Raw genomic sequence first — 15,617 nt, 5'->3', positions numbered from 1 at the left:
ATGTGATTTTCGCAAGGTGTTTTACTCGCGCGAAAAGCTTTTGGGGCATGAATGGATGAGTGATTACCACTGAAATCATCCTTATCATCGTCATGATGGCGTGTGCAACGAGGTGCGCAATGCGCATAATGACGACAGTGGATAGCCATCTGAACGATAAGCGGCCGGCGATAGTGAGGCATTAAACCCATCGGCAGCCGCTGGCCATAAATCAGTCGGCAGTCTGTTCGCGGAAGCTTTCAGCTCCGGACCTCTTAACGCGGCATACTTTCGGGCCAAGAGCTGGAAATGGCCCTGCTCCACTACACTTTTGACCAGCTCGAGCTGTACTTAGAGTGGGCCTTTGCCCAGCATGGCGAGGCCACCCCGAGTTCGGCTGCCCAGTTCCCCAAGTATCCCCCATATCCGGGCGTCTTTGTCGCGGATCTCAGCCAGCTGAACCGCCTCAAGCGGAACTCCTTCTCCGCCGTGGTGGGCACTCTGTTCCTACTGGCCTTTATCGGCAATCTGAGCACCCTGTACGTCAACTCCCGCCGGAAGCTGCGACCCTTCTTCCGAGCCTGCCTGATTTCCCTGGCCTGCAGTGACCTCGTATCCACTGTCTTCTGCACCGTGTCCTACATGGCACAGTTCAACGCAGAGTATCTGCAGCTTTGGGTGAGTGGAAAAAACATGGTTAACTAAGTGTGATCTGTATATCAAGTATATTTATCTATATAATGGTTTAATTTTAAGAGCTATGTTATAACCTTTCTAGTTTGAACAGAGATTGGTTGATATGAGTCCTAGCCATAACAACAAATCTATGTTCCAATTATAAATGTTATAACATAGCTCTTAAAATTAAACTTTTATGAAATAAATATCCTTAACTTTTTTATTGAATTTATATATTTCGTACATTTTTTTAAAGAGAGATTTTTAGGACATATAAACTGATTTGCAAATAAATGAGCGAGATGAGTAGGAATATAAAAAATAAAAGAAATAAAAAATAAATATTTTGTACAGTTAAGGATTGCTTATTTATTAAAAATGTAAAAAAGTAATGTAATGTTTATTTATTGTTTGTTTTTTTTTTGTAAATACTCGACTTCCACAACAAAGTAAACATTAATCTTTCCAGACCATTGGCGGCTTTATGTGCAAGTTCGTGCCCTTCATAACCACCACATCGGTGTTGTCCGGCAGTCTGACCCTGGTGGCCATCGCCCTGGATCGCTACCTGGCCGTGATGCGACCCGTGCTGGGCTTCTGGAGCCCCGACATCCGCTTCAGCAGCCTGAGCATGCTGCTCATTTGGGCCTGTGCGATCGGGTCATCTGGTCCGCTGTTGGGGATCTACGCGTACAAGGTGATCTTCCTGCTGGACGTGGAGGACTCGTCGGAGGAGAGTGGGGAGCAGGGGAACACCCCAGTGCCGGAGGAACTGATGGTCACCGAGCTGGAAATGGCCCATATGTGTGTGGCCGGGGACGTGAGTCAATGACTAGTTTATCACTTAATAGCTGACAGCGATTAAGGGGGGGATTGACTTGCTGAATTAATGTTCTCCTAATCTTATCAGCTGTGTGTGTGTGTGTGGAAAACAATTAATGCAGTTCTATAAATATCCCGTTTTCAGCACGATGTTGGACTCTACTACGTCATACTGTTCACCCTGATTTTTCTGCCCTGCATAGTGTCCTTTCTCTGGCTGAATGCCACGATTGCCAGGCAGCTGTGGCTGCGACGGCACTTCCACCAGGAGCAGCATGTCCGGGAGCAGGAGCCCAAGGAGGGTCAGTTCAAGTCCATGGGACATGTGAATGGAGACCTCCTGATGCCCACCACCCTGGTCAGTGCCGTGGGTGTGGACCTGCCATTTGCGCTGGAGAAGAGCACGCTGCCGCCCAAGACTCCCATAACTCCTGTGAATGTAAAGAGGAGCACAGCTACTGCCTTGGCCAGGGAGGCCAGACATCGGAGGATGGTAGTGGTGGTGCTCCTCATGATGGCCGTCTTCATCTGCCTGCGACTGCCCGCCTGGGTGTTCCTGATCATGCGGCTCTATGGCTCCTACTCGGAGCCCATCGACTGGCTGCTGTACTTCAGCTTTGGCATACTAAACTTGTTTAGTTGTGCATTGAATCCGATTTTTTACACCTTCCTCACCCAAACCATACGCACAGTGTCGCTGGTGAAGCAGAAAGTTCGCCGTTTCTTTGGCTGTGGCACTGGTGAAGTTCAGAACACCATGCCCGAGGATCAAATGGACAAAAGCAGGTGCTGCTGCGGCTTGCGTCCGCCCACTTTCACCTGGCGATGCCATCCAACCCGCCGGGATGTGCCACCACCCACCAACAATGTAATCCGGGATGTGGAGCAGCCAGATCAAATCTCCGGCGAAGTGCAGCCGGATCCGAGTAGCCTGCGGCGATTCCTGACCTTCAAGCGGGAAGTGTTCACCATCTACAAGCAGTGCGATGACTCGTCGAGTGCGTCAATCGAGTCCTCCGCCTGATAGGCCACCGTATGCTAATAAATCACTCGGATTGTCGGTTTGTCGTTTTGTCGGATACGGGAGCCAACGGTTAGCAGAACTTGATTGATGGATCCAGCCCCGCAAAAAGCGACTTGTCACGGTGGGTATATCACCTATAGATACACATATGAGCGCACATATTATGTACCTCATTAAACGTGTAAAAACGAGGAAAAAAGCGAATGGGTGTTGGCAACTAACTAACCATTAACACTTAGCATAATCAAGATCAGAGAAGGTCTAAGTTATTATCGCAGCAAAAACTGAAGCCCAATTTGAAACATTTGAAAAACCAAAAGCAAAGTGGCCACAATTAAATTGTGTTTATGTACAACCAAATGCACTTATTCAGCTTATTATAAACTTTATTTCCTACAGTATATATACTATATATTTTGTTTAAATTTTATTCAATTATACATAATTGCTTAATAAAAAAATAATATTTTCGATAAAAGAACTCTAAAAGTATACACATTATCAAATGTATATAAACAGCTTTTGAGCGTTAACACCAATAATACAATTTTGACGAATTCTCACCAAAACTAATTCTTAGAAAAAAAAGGTCATAAAAAATATATTCTTAAATTAAAATATATTTCTATATTTTGTTCATTATACAAAATTAACAATTGTATTTAATGACAAATACTAGAAATATATACCCAGTTCAACTAGCTTCTACACGAGTATAGCCAAAAAAAGTCTAATAATTAAAACGAATTCAAATGAACAATGCTTTTAATTAAGCACACACATTAAAAAGTCAGCCGATCGTGGCCGAAACAATGCATCGTGATCTATATCAAACATTCAATACTAGATACTTCCGTTTCGGAACAATAGTTGGCCAATTTTAAAGAGCGATAAGGCTGAATCATATTAATTGACAAAAGTTGGGCACGCCACAGACCTTAGCTATATGGCGAAAGCTCTCTCCGTTTGTTCATTCGGATCTGAACAGTACTCTCTCTTCTTTTCTCCGGCGAGAGCCATGAACTTTTATCAGCTGCAGAGCTCAAAGCTCGACTCAAAAGCTGTGCACTGTGGTCGGTAGCCTGCGATTTTAGCCATTCATTGTTGGCGGTTCGCGGCGAGCGGTTGAATTTAATCAGCGGGGAAAACGCGAATGAACGCTGTGCGGCGGGTGAAATCTTCGGCTGAAGAAGAAACGACAAGTGTGGAGTGCATGCCAAAAAAGAAATAAGTTCGGATCGCATTGAGCGATTGTAGAAAATCGTGAGCCAAACAAATGAATCGCAAATAATTGAGGCCAATCGGCGAGGCAGAGCTGCGAATTATGGCACTTTAATGTCTATAAATAGTGTTTAACTATAAGAAAGAAAAAGTGGCAAACAACAGAGAAAAAACATAAAAAAGGAAAGGAAGAAAGGAAGCAAGAAAGAAAACAGAAAACATAAACCGAAAGAACAAAGGCGGGTCAAGAACGAAAGTTCGTTGATTGTGCAGTTTTCGGGACAGGTAACTACTACTACAATCCATGCAAAGTCTGCGGCTTTTGTCAATGTTTTGGTTCGGTTTGATCCGAAACCTGTTGAGTTGGTTACTCTTTTTTAGTTTTTCCTTACTGTTTACTATTTACTGTTACACATTTCGTCAGAAGCAACGCGGCGTCAGGAAAAACACGTTTGCGCATTTCACTTTGTAAGATATACTACCTTGTCACGCATGCGCAGACCGTCTTGCAAAATCTCCACGATGTTTCACTTTTCGCGGCCCATTCTAAGGCGTCAGTATCTATATATGAATGTATAGTCAGTCCCAATTCAATCTTCTGGTTACGCAGCTTTACGCTTTCGTTTGGCATTCTATTTTCCGTTTCTATTTGCGTGCAGTTCGCTGTATTTGAGGTATTTTGAGGTACGATGAGTGGCTATATGGCTATATGGCTATTTGGCTGCATGTTTAATTAGCCCCCGCTAACCAAAACACTCGGGCCACAAAAACAAATAAATAGGCCAGTATTTGGTCATGACGAGGCTGTTCCATTGGCCATTGGCCACTGGCCATCTCGTACATACGAATGGCAAATAAGGCACACGCACTGCCCAAGATTGACCATGAATATTAAATTGCTGGCGACGATGGAAGCTCGAAAACTCTTTAAAGAGGAAGATTGGAATAATTTACTTTTCTAATCTTTACGTGCCTTAAATAAACCATAAGTCAACGTGTGTTTATTTGTAAACGTGATAGCACGTGTAAAATGGGTTAATTCTTACCCGCATTCTCGCGTTCGAAGCTTTCTTTTATGAAATCAATTAAAAACTATCGATCACTCGGCGTAAATAGCTCACCAAAATTTCCATAGACCAATTTGCGGCTGGGAAAAGAAAAGAAACTCACTTTCGTTTTCATCTGGCGCTCTCCCATCTCTTTCCTAATTATTATAAAACCAGAAATGTTCATTAAAACATTACATGCAGCGTGACCGCGACTGCGACTGCAGCGTTATACAATAGACACTAAAAACAAAGCAAAGCCAACAAGATTGTTGGATGGAATGACTTAAGCTGTATATTTTGTGTGTATATTTCTTGTGTGCTTGGGTGTGGGACGACCCACTCCATTTAGCACATGCCAGAGCGTTTTCATGTTCGGCCACCCAAAATAACAAAGGCGAGGGAAAGAAGAAATTATATTATCAAAAATAATTTCTAAAGAAAGTGAAAGTTTTTCGGGGTGCGTATACATTTTTTTCCCGACTTACCGTTGCGTTGTTAAGAGGCCCTTTTTTGTTTTTTTTTTTTTTTTTTGGGAGTAATCGTGCCCTGAATGAATGCGACTTAAACATATTTTGAATGAGAAAGCTGAACAGAACCGTCGCATCAAGATGATGTGTGTGTGTGTGTGTGCCAAAAATCCATTTTTCTGACCACGTGCTGCAGGTGTAAACTATACACGCTAAAAAACCGGTCTAACGAAAGCTTAACTTTTGATAGTTTTGTTATGTCGCTGGGTTCAGGCGCTTTTGATGGCTGTAACTTGACCTGCATTCAGCTGGAAATTAGTGTTGTCCTCGGTTAACCTTGTCCGCGAAACGAGTTTGCTGCCCCGCCATCAAATGTGTTAATAATGCATTTTTACTTGAACCCAACTTCGCCCTAGAGCAGACACTTTCGATTTTCGCTCGAATGACGAAGGCAAATAAAAAGTTTTGTACCCCCCCTGAAAATAATACAAGACGGCGACGATTTCACTCCCGGGAGGCCAATGTACCTTCGCGCGACACTTTTGTCTGAGTGCCTGGCTTATAGATGGGGCATTGTCGGCCGATTTGGCGGGGCTATGCCAATTGGATGGCATTGAGCCCGCTGCATAATGTGCCCCCCAGCAAACCGACAATCCAACAAAACTCAAAACACGAAAACACACTCCTAAGGCCCGCCGCCACCATAAACAAATCAATTTGCTTTAGTTGTTTTGCTTACTCGCACTTGACTGCTATTTTATATCGTGTCATGTGATAGCCGTTGAATGGGTAAACCATCAATTGGATGTCTGAAGATGAGTCAGGGTCAAAGACACAAAACATTATTAAAAAAAATGCATAATAATCTTTTAATGTCAATTTTAGTCATGGCAAAAGCAGTTTACAAAATTGGCTTGAAAAAACAAGCAATATAGATTTTTACTACATATAGATTTACCTACATAGCCAAAAACAAAAATGATAGTTTCCCCTTCATTATGAATTGGTTAGCATACAAATTGCCATTGGTACTAAGCCTTTTCTTATAGGCTGAGTTACAGTATTTAGTATTCTATACCTTTTACAACCTTATCTAAGCTTTTACTTAATTTAACATTGCCTTCCCTTAATCCTGTGTATTTACACTGAGTATTTATACTGCGTGCTTAACTCGTTATGTAGTTCACACTGATAAAGTCATTTCCTTCAACAACAGCTTGATAATCAAGTGTTCAAAACAAAATAAATAAAAACTACGGCAGCAAATATGTGAGGGATTCATCAAATCACATCTTGCCGACAGATGCTGATAAGGCAGTTTGATAAGGCCATCTCAGCAGAAAAACAGTAAATAAACGATGTAAAAGCTCTGGGACTGTGATATTTGACGACGCTTTAAACAAACAACTCTCGATATAAAGTCCCTGGGAATAGGGAGCTACAAATGTATGTACAAATGTCTATCTCAATAAATGCGCTGCAACAATTCCATCTAATGCCACATGCATCGGGAGGTGACAGTTTCCCGATTGCCGCTGACTTTGCTGATGATGTTGCTCATGTTTGTTGCTGCTGTTGTTGATGTTGCTGCTGCTGCTGCTGCTGCTGCTCCTGATATTGCTGCTGTTGTTGTGGGTGTTCAAACATGTCTGCCATTTACAGCTAACGAGATTTTAAGTGCTGTCAAATGTTGATGAAAGCGGCAAACACCCGCACACAAATTGAAATTTAGATTTTGTATCCCCCCCAGTGACGAGCAATCGGAAAGGTCAAGTGTTTAAGGGGTGTGGTTGGGGTCGGTGTCGGTGTCGGGATTGGGGTTGGGGTTGGGGCATGAAATTGGGGTATGGAAATGACTGCTGCCATAGGATTTGTGGCCAGGCAACATAATGCGACAAAAGCCAGAGGGAAATTTATGGGCTGTCCAGTGGAGATACCTTCATGGCTGAATGAATGAGTAGGATGTGGACACAACAAGATTGGTACTCGCAATCATGGCATCAAATGTAATAATGCAGGACATGGACTTTTGACTTTTGAAATGTGATGGGCATGGGGTATTTTGTTGGATACAAAAATATTTATTAAACATTAACCTCTTTTTGCTATACCAACGATTGCTTTCCAACATCTATAGGTTTCACGAAAATGTCGAACTTTTGTCTCTTAGACTACGAGTAGTAACCAACTCCACAGTGAAGTATTTAAAAGTTATACCAACAGCCAGTTTATTTATGAGCCTGTCCTCTGCATTACATAAATGTTAATGGTACTAGCCATAAATCAAAAGAAAGAAAAAGAAACTGCATACTAAAAACCAAAACAAACCAAAAACGTTGATGAGCCACTGCACATACTCTTACTTACTTATACAAAAAAGCGCCGTAATAAAACTCGTTCCACAAAATAATGACTCTCCAATTTGCTGTCTCCGCTTGTTATTATTTTATTTTTTTTTCGGGTAAACCCTGGAATGTAGGTCAAGCCGCCTGCTACCTGTGGAGCTCCAGAGGCAACTTAACCTGGTTGTCCGAATTATGACACAGCAACAGCCGCCGTGGCCGAGTCCCAGGGGAAACCGCTGGCTCTTCCTGGCCCTACTCGCAGTTCTCTCTTTGGCAGATGGTAAGTAAATCCAAAGGGTTGTCTCCGAAATCAATGGTTATGTTAAATATATCTATTCAGTTGCAGCCCTGCCCTTTCTGTTCACACATCTCAAGCCGCGGATCAACTGGACGCAGCCGGAGATGGAGCGTTGGGTGATTGAGGAGCAGCCGCGAAGCATTCAGCCCCACCTGGAGCCCATGTTGCACCCGAATCGCACACATCGCGCATTGTCCATGGACAGCGGTGACTCGGAGTTCCTGCAACGACTGGTGGACATTCGTCAGAACCAAACGGCCAGCTCCAGAATGCTCTGGTACGATGTGGCCGGCGGAGATGGCCTGGTCTATCCGCCCTTCGTGGACAAGGCATTGAAGCTGCTGAACCTCAAGCAGGTGGCCTTCGAGATCGAGAACAGCGTGATGTCCAAGGTGACCTGCACGGCCTGCCGAGCTGGTGCCGGCATGCTGCAGCACCAGATTCAGTCGGGCAAGACGGACGCGGAGCTCATCCGCATGATCACGGACTACTGCACCAATCTGAACATCCAGAGTGCCCGCGTCTGCCAGGGCGTGGCCCAGCTCTTTGGCAGCGAGCTGATATACGTGCTGAAGAGGGTCAACCTCAGTCCCGATGAGCTGTGTAGCTTTGTGATTGGCGATGGCTGTGCCGATGTCTACAATCCGTACCACGAGTGGGAGGTGATTTTCCCGCCGGTGCCGAAGCCACCACGACTGGCTGATCTGCCCATTCCCCTGGAGGCGGCGCCCTTCTTCAAGGTCCTGCACATCTCGGACACCCACTATGATCCCCACTATGCGGAGGGATCCAATGCGGATTGCAATGAGCCACTTTGCTGCCGCTTGAGCAGCGGTCGTCCTGCCACGCCGAATGCAGCTGCCGGAAAGTGGGGAGACTACCGGAAATGCGATACCCCCAAGAGGACTGTGGATCACATGTTGTCTCATATCGCAGAGACCCATAAGGACATTGACTACATCCTCTGGACGGGCGATCTGCCGCCCCACGATGTGTGGAATCAAACGAAGGAGGAGAACTTGGCCATCATCAAGGAGACCGTCAAGCAGATGGTGGAAATGTTCCCCGGAGTGCCCATCTTCCCGGCTCTGGGTAACCACGAAAGTGCTCCGGTCAATAGCTTTCCCCCGCCATATGTCAACCAGGTGGACATCTCCATTAGCTGGCTCTACGACGAACTGGATGTCCAGTGGCGAAGGTGGCTGCCCCAGAGTGTGACTCACACGGTGCGGCGTGGTGCCTTCTATTCCGTGCTGGTGCGTCCAGGTTTCCGGATCATCTCGCTGAACATGAACTACTGCAACAACAAGAACTGGTGGCTACTGCTCAACTCCACGGATCCCGCCACCGAACTGCAATGGTAGGAAAAAGTACTTTAATTATATAGCAAGTTGCTTAACAAACCTCTTCAATTTAAAGGTTTATTTACGAGCTTCAAAGTGCCGAGTTCTCCAATGAAAAGGTGCACGTCATAGGCCACATTCCACCAGGACATTCGGACTGTTTGAAGGTGTGGTCTCGCAACTTCTACAAAATCATTTCGCGTTATGAGAGCACTGTGACAGCTCAGTTTTATGGCCACACGCACTATGATGAGTTTGAGATGTTCTACGATCCTCATGATTTGAGTAATAAAAACCTTCTCATGAAACAACACTATATACAAATTAAACAATTTTCCCTTTTACAGATCATCCCAATGGAATTGCTTACATTGGACCCTCTGTTTCGCCATATTACGATCTGAATCCTGGCTATCGGATCTATTACGTGGACGGTGATCATGACTCCACCACGCGACTGGTCATCGATCACGAGTCCTGGATAATGAACCTCAAGGAGGCCAATCTGTACGGCTATCCCATTTGGTACAAACTGTATACAGCCAGAGCTGCGTACAATATGAAGGCCCTGCGTCCCAGCGATTGGAACAACCTGCTCAACGAGCTGACCAACAATCAAGAGCTATTCGAGCTGTACTACAAGTGGGTTTTGGCTTTATAAATTTTAGTTTTGTATTTAATGGGATTTTGTTTGAATAGATACTACTGGAAAAACTCGCCGGCGCGACCCACCTGCGATGCTGAGTGCAAAAAGCGACTGATCTGCGACTGCCGAAGTGGACGCTCCCACGATCGGAAACACTTTTGTGCCGAGGTCGAGTCCAAGATCGATGAGGAGTCCTCCAAGTCCTGGAAGTCCTGGTTCTACAAGGGACTGACCAACTCGTAAGCACTGTTTAGTTTATAGCTACGTGTTTTTCTGGTGTCGGTTGCTCTTATCTAATTCAACTTGTAATTGTAATTGTAATCACTTGCTTTTAGTCCTTATGCTGTCACTCGTGTGTTTGTTCACCATTTCGCATACTCATATATTTTAATTTTACCCGATAATAACAAACACATTTTATTTTCTGCACTGGTGTGGTTCATGCAACAACCAAAAATCGAATAAATTATGATCAAACAGCGCTCAAGATCGGACGGAAGTGCCGATGACAAGCAACGATACAGATTCAGATGGTTATGGCCCGCTCGATGTGGTGATTGTTAACGTTGGTGGTTGATCGATTAAGGCCTGTACATATAACGATTTTATATAGCTTCCATGACAATAAATTACCCAGATATTCACCCCAGAAACTCTTTCTTCTGCCGCAAAGCTATAGCCTGCTGTCCTCCATCACCTACCTGCCCAAATACCTGCTGGGATATCGCTGAGCTGATCCGATCCGATCTGTTCCGATCCGCCGGATCGAATGCAAGTCAATGCAACACCTACCCCATAAGTTTACTATGTGATAACTAGTGCTTAAATCCCATTTGTCTAAGTATACATTTAAACACAATGATGACCCAATGGCCCGGCACAAAAAACCACGACTTTGAAACCTTTGAAACGCCCCTCGAAAACTGAGTCAGTGAACAATAGTCATTTAACTGTAATCGATCGAGTCGTTGTTGTTGCCCGTGCTGAAGCATTTCGGTCGTGGCAGGTGCGCCTTTTTACCTTATGGAAATTGTTGAACAAATTACCTTTTAGACACCTAATTGTAAAGCTATTTTAGGGTTTAACATAAATAAAGTGCAATTATTTTTATATAACAAAGAAACGTTCTTACCTTTTTGTTGTTTTATTTAAATGTTTAAATTGATTAAGGTTTTATGATATTCGACATATTTACGCGCAATTTAAATTCAAATCTACCAGTTCTGTAAAACATTGCCTTGTTGCGTTTGTCAACACCGTTTTTAACATAACAGTGCGTTTACGGGAAATGTTAATGAAACATCAAAGTTATCGATAGCAGGGATAACAGTATTATTTACTGTGATTGGCACCATGTATCGGAAAATGGCGGTTGATTCAAAAACTGATAAGGCTTTAAAAGGTAAACATTTTTAATAAGATTGTTTATCTACAATTTTAAAAAGTTATTGAATCGTATTAATAAATCTAAAATTCACAATTTATACCTCTTTTAATTAAAAAAGTTTTTATATTATTTTCTTTCAAATAAATATTTGTATAAACATTTTTTGTTCTGTGGCACAATATTTAATTATTTAGAGAATATAGCGAACATAATAATAGTTAGCAAAATAACTAAGCCTTGTTTTCAAGCTAATATTGAACAAAAATTGTAACTTATATCTAATTCAATTATTTTTACACGCTGACGCTGTTTGTTGTGTTGATATTGGCAATGAGATGAGCACCCCGAACTACAAAATCAAACACATTAAAATATGTTTGTTTAAGCTTATTAATAATATGGACAAAATATACCCAGCTACCTGTTCGCAATGCACTTAACTCTTGGAATTTCGAACCCCAACCCCACAGGATAAGTCGACGCTAGTCCTTTGAGCAAACTTCAGGACCAGCACCCAGCGACAAAGGGCGAATCGCTGGGCAAACCCAAGTCGTTGTCAATACGCCCTGGTGGCCGTTGCCGTTGCCATTGCCGTTGCCCTTGCCTTGAGCTTGCTGAGCGGCCGTGCGTGTTTTCCTTCATTGGCGATAAGACACGCAGCGCGATGTGTGTGTAAGTGGGGATATCCTGGCTGCCAGTCATTATCCCTTTGTCACACATCCACACCCGCACGTTTTCCCACACTCACCCACTCCACACTCCACACCCCCACACCCCCACACACACGGACAGCATCGAGCGGGCAAAACAATTCCGTTTACATTTCCCACATCTCCTGCAAAACATATTCACATACACAACCCATAATACACACAAATGGCGTGTGCCGCCTTCCTTTTTTCCTGATTTCGAGGCTTGTTTTTGTTGCTTTGCATACTTTTAAAGGACGCTGCCGCTGGGAACCGCACATGTGTGTGTGCCACAAACAAACAAAAAATATAAACAAACAAACAGGGACCCCAAAACAACAACAACAACAACAACAACGGCGGCGAAAAGTACAACAATGCAATGCGTGCAAATTTTTAGAAAAATATACAAACAACAGCGGAGGGGGCGTGGCATTATCTCGTGTGACAGGCATATATATATATATACATTCACAGGATCTCGATGCCGCGTTTAAATGCCGCTTAACATATTTGATTTTTCTTCTTTGCCCATTTCGGTTTACCAATTCCTTTTTTTTCGCCCAATTTTTTGTCCTTGTTTGTTTGGGTTACGCGAATTGTTGTTGTTGCCGTCAAGCTGGCATATAAATTTGCATTTCGATAAAGCGCGAGAGTTCGCACATGTTAACCCATTAATGCCTGATCTATGAACTGAAAGAAGGTTAAAGTTCGTACAAATAAAGTGTGCTTTACTCTAAGCAAGCAACTAAAATGGTTTTCGTCCAATTTTCAATGGGTTAATTGGACATGCTGTGCCACTCCTTGCAATTGGCGCCTTCATTTGAATGCCAAAACACGTTTTTAAATAAATCAGCGCATTAATTATTCTCGCTTGCATAAATCGTTTCGCTGTCGATGCTGCCTGCCCCAGGAAAATTTTATTCCGACCCCCTCCAGCCACTCGAATTTCCGTTTTTCCGATTTTCCGACCCCCTGCTGCTGCCGACACCTCCGCACATTTTTATTAGCTACGCATAATTGCTGCGGCAATAAAGTTGTTTTTCCCTTTGCCCCCGCTGGCCACCAGAAAAACAAAAAACAAAAAAAAAACCAAAAGGGACCTGGACATGGCCAGGGAGCCCCCTCCACACCCACATCCACACCCATGGACATAGGAGCATCAGTGGGCGCGTGACCCGACAACATAACGACATTTAAGTGGCCACCGCAGCAGTAACATCGGTGGCATCAGCCGGAGTCCTTCCTTCTGCTCCAGGCTGTGGGCGTGGTTTCGGCCATGTTTGGCAACATGTTACAAAAAATTGATGCCATTGCTGTTTTTCCAGCTATTGTTGCTGCAGCTGCACACACAGTATTTATTGTTACAAGCCGGAGAGCAAAGCACGGGAATGAGTCAAAGTGGGTAAAAATATTTGCAAAATCTTTTTGGCCAAAAAAATATGCAGAGGCTTTTCCAAAAATTTTGCACAAGTTAAACGAGAATAATATTTGTTTTGAACGCTATCGCTCCTACAAAACACATTTGCATACAAGGGTGGTCAAAAGTATTTACACAAATCAAGTGAAAATATGCTTATAGTGGGTAAATACTTTTGACCACATTTGTGTTTAAGTTATTGAAAAAGTTATTCTAACTTTCGCCCATTAAAAAAGTTGATTTCTAAAAAAAAACTCAAATTAGAATGTATTTAAGAAATTGTAATTTAATTATAAAGTATAAATTAAAAAATTCTCTGTAAGGATAAAAAAAAAATTTTTAGAGAGGGATTCTCTTTTTAGTTGGCCAACTTTAACATTTTTTAGAAGGCTTTAACTCTTTTTATCGAAATAATTAATTAAAAAGGAAAAAGATTTGAAGCTTTTTCTGATTTCAGCATCAATTCTTAATCAGTATCAGACTAATTTCGAGCTTTTTCATTTCTTCTTCTGGTTGAATCTCTACTTTATATCCATTCGATCTGTTTCGTAATCTGGATCAATAAGGGCATTCTCATTGTTGGTGAAGGGAAACTAAGGGGGACTAATCGCTTTGGGATCCTCCTCTTTAATACTTAAAACATCGAAAATGTCCTCAAACGATGGGGTTTCCTCCAGTAAACCAATTTTACCCGGCACATCGATGCCCCTTAGGCGCATGCAGATCGCCTCGATGCTCCGCCAGTTTTCCACGTCGACCTTTGAGGGTTTTGGGTTCTGCATTTCCCGCAAAGCGCACTCGCAGAGGTTGTCCTTGTGCCAAACGGTTTTTTGACGACCCCTTTTGACCTCCTTTTTCCCTGCCACAGTATTTTTATTTGCCAGATTGTGTTGGCTGCTAGAGCTACACATTCCTTTGGGAACATTCTTGCTGCAGGTTGAAAAGTCCTCTTCCATAGGCTCCTTTTTCGCCGCTTGGGAAGTTGAAGGAAGCAGCAGCAATTCGGGCATAAGACTCCTTGCATCGTCATTCCCGCCCATCGGAGCAATGCATTCGGGCGGCAGAAGAACCCACATTGGATACTCGTTCGAATTATCCTTACTAGACGACGGCTGGCAAACTAAGGAGGACTGCAGGTTGGAAAGAAACTTTGGCATCACTGTCTTTACTGCAATCGTATTATCCAGGTTCTGATGGAAAACAAAGTCGTCGGACTGCATCGAATACTCAATGGGCGGTATATTACTGCCAGTCAGTCTGAGCTTCTCCCCCACTTTGGTATCGTTTTTATCAAGTTTGGGAAATATTGGATCTTCCTTTGGATGTTCCTCAATAGACAAATGACTCCTTTTTGTTGTAGTCAGCCTGTGGCTCTTTCTAACGGCTTTCTGACCAGCCAACTCGTCGTCATCGCTGGATATGATAATGCATCCTGAGCTATGTTTGTCCCACTTGGGGACAGTATTGGACTTAGGTGTATTCCCAGCATTTTGGTGGCTCTGGTTACTTATAAGATCATTATTCTCCTTGTTTTGATCTTCGCTGAAAGATAATGGGCGCTGGTTCCACTGTGAAGCATTATCCGAGCTTGTATTTGGAGCATCCTTCACAGTCTCATTTATATTACGGCAAACCTCCTTTGTCTCCTCATGCGCCTCATTTTCAGTGCTGCAGGGAAGCTGCGAAATGGCTGAAAGAGTGTTCACGGTCATCCGAGGACCTGACCCGGCGGATGATCCATTTTCTCCTGCGCCGGTGCCGCCCATTTGGGGAACTATTTCGACGAACTCGCGCCTGGGCAAGTGTACCGAGTACTTGCTTCGGACCCACTTCCTTCCTGGCTGAAAAGTAAATTAAATACTACAAATAAAATAAATGTATAAAGTGTTCTACCGATTCTTACCATTTTAGCTTTTCAACGCAAGAAATTCCCGGAAAATAATTATCTGACACAAATTCCCGGAATCCAGCAACGCATGCGCGCGTGTTGACAGGCAGGCACGAAAGAAAGATTCGTTGCCAAGATGGCGAAAATCACGACCAGCAGCGGAATCAGAGTTGCCAGTGTCTATTAAAATCGGGTTAATACTTTTTTATTATTTATATGTAAGCTCGTGTTTCAACAATTTACCATGCTTTCAGTTTGCTTTTAGGGCGACTTAGTACCTCGAATATTTGCGCTTGTAATATTTCAAAACCAACCAAGGGGCTGCCAACTTGCTGCAAAACTGTGCTTTTCAGACTATGCT

The 15,617-nt window shown here is 43.4% G+C and overlaps 3 protein-coding genes across 4 annotated transcripts; 2 read left to right on the top strand and 1 right to left on the bottom strand.

Annotated features, from left to right (window-relative positions):
• Window positions 1-89: 89 nt before the first annotated feature.
• On the top strand, window positions 90-2,870 carry LOC108144240 (gastrin/cholecystokinin type B receptor). The gene is made up of 3 exons (XM_017268919.2): window positions 90-657; window positions 1,127-1,477; window positions 1,625-2,870. The coding sequence occupies exons 1-3, from the start codon at window positions 289-291 to the stop codon at window positions 2,501-2,503; spliced, it is 1,599 nt and encodes a 532-aa protein (XP_017124408.1). The 5' UTR covers window positions 90-288; the 3' UTR covers window positions 2,504-2,870.
• Window positions 2,871-3,589: 719 nt separating this feature from the next.
• Window positions 3,590-10,991, top strand: LOC108144688 (sphingomyelin phosphodiesterase). Of its 2 annotated transcripts, none has more exons than XM_017269754.2 (7): window positions 3,590-4,009; window positions 7,720-7,865; window positions 7,926-9,243; window positions 9,303-9,511; window positions 9,574-9,868; window positions 9,926-10,111; window positions 10,546-10,991. In XM_017269754.2, exons 2-7 carry the CDS (start codon window positions 7,778-7,780, stop codon window positions 10,601-10,603), a joined length of 2,154 nt encoding a protein of 717 aa, XP_017125243.1. In that variant the 5' UTR covers window positions 3,590-4,009; window positions 7,720-7,777; the 3' UTR covers window positions 10,604-10,991. The 2 variants fall into 2 exon arrangements, with proteins under 2 accessions (XP_017125243.1, XP_017125242.1); XM_017269753.2 differs by having other exon boundaries at window positions 10,353-10,991.
• A 2,970-nt stretch (window positions 10,992-13,961) lies between these two features.
• On the bottom strand, window positions 13,962-15,361 carry LOC121466838. Its single transcript, XM_041707375.1, has 2 exons — window positions 15,272-15,361; window positions 13,962-15,209 (listed from the first exon to the last, which is right to left on the bottom strand). The coding sequence occupies exons 1-2, from the start codon at window positions 15,272-15,274 to the stop codon at window positions 13,962-13,964; spliced, it is 1,251 nt and encodes a 416-aa protein (XP_041563309.1). The 5' UTR covers window positions 15,275-15,361.
• Window positions 15,362-15,617: the final 256 nt, after the last annotated feature.

The sequence above is a fragment of the Drosophila elegans genome, unplaced genomic scaffold (assembly GCF_018152505.1).
Source record: "Drosophila elegans isolate 14027-0461.03 unplaced genomic scaffold, ASM1815250v1 contig_183, whole genome shotgun sequence".
In the NCBI taxonomy this organism is placed as follows: Eukaryota; Metazoa; Arthropoda; class Insecta; order Diptera; family Drosophilidae; genus Drosophila; species Drosophila elegans.
This window is presented reverse-complemented; position numbering and strand designations above follow the sequence as displayed.

What these genes read in the sequence shown, in the direction of transcription:
- LOC108144240 (XM_017268919.2), top strand. Translation starts at nt 289, where the DNA reads ATGGCCCTGCTCCACTACACTTTTGACCAGCTCGAGCTGTACTTAGAG. An exon ending in CAGAGTATCTGCAGCTTTGG is followed by an intron (nt 658 to 1,126) that starts GTGAGTGGAAAA and finishes TAATCTTTCCAG; the next exon opens with ACCATTGGCGGCTTTATGTG. An exon ending in ATATGTGTGTGGCCGGGGAC is followed by an intron (nt 1,478 to 1,624) that starts GTGAGTCAATGA and finishes TCCCGTTTTCAG; the next exon opens with CACGATGTTGGACTCTACTA.
- LOC108144688 (XM_017269753.2), top strand. Translation starts at nt 7,778, where the DNA reads ATGACACAGCAACAGCCGCCGTGGCCGAGTCCCAGGGGAAACCGCTGG. An exon ending in CCCGCCACCGAACTGCAATG is followed by an intron (nt 9,244 to 9,302) that starts GTAGGAAAAAGT and finishes TTCAATTTAAAG; the next exon opens with GTTTATTTACGAGCTTCAAA. An exon ending in CTACGATCCTCATGATTTGA is followed by an intron (nt 9,512 to 9,573) that starts GTAATAAAAACC and finishes TCCCTTTTACAG; the next exon opens with ATCATCCCAATGGAATTGCT.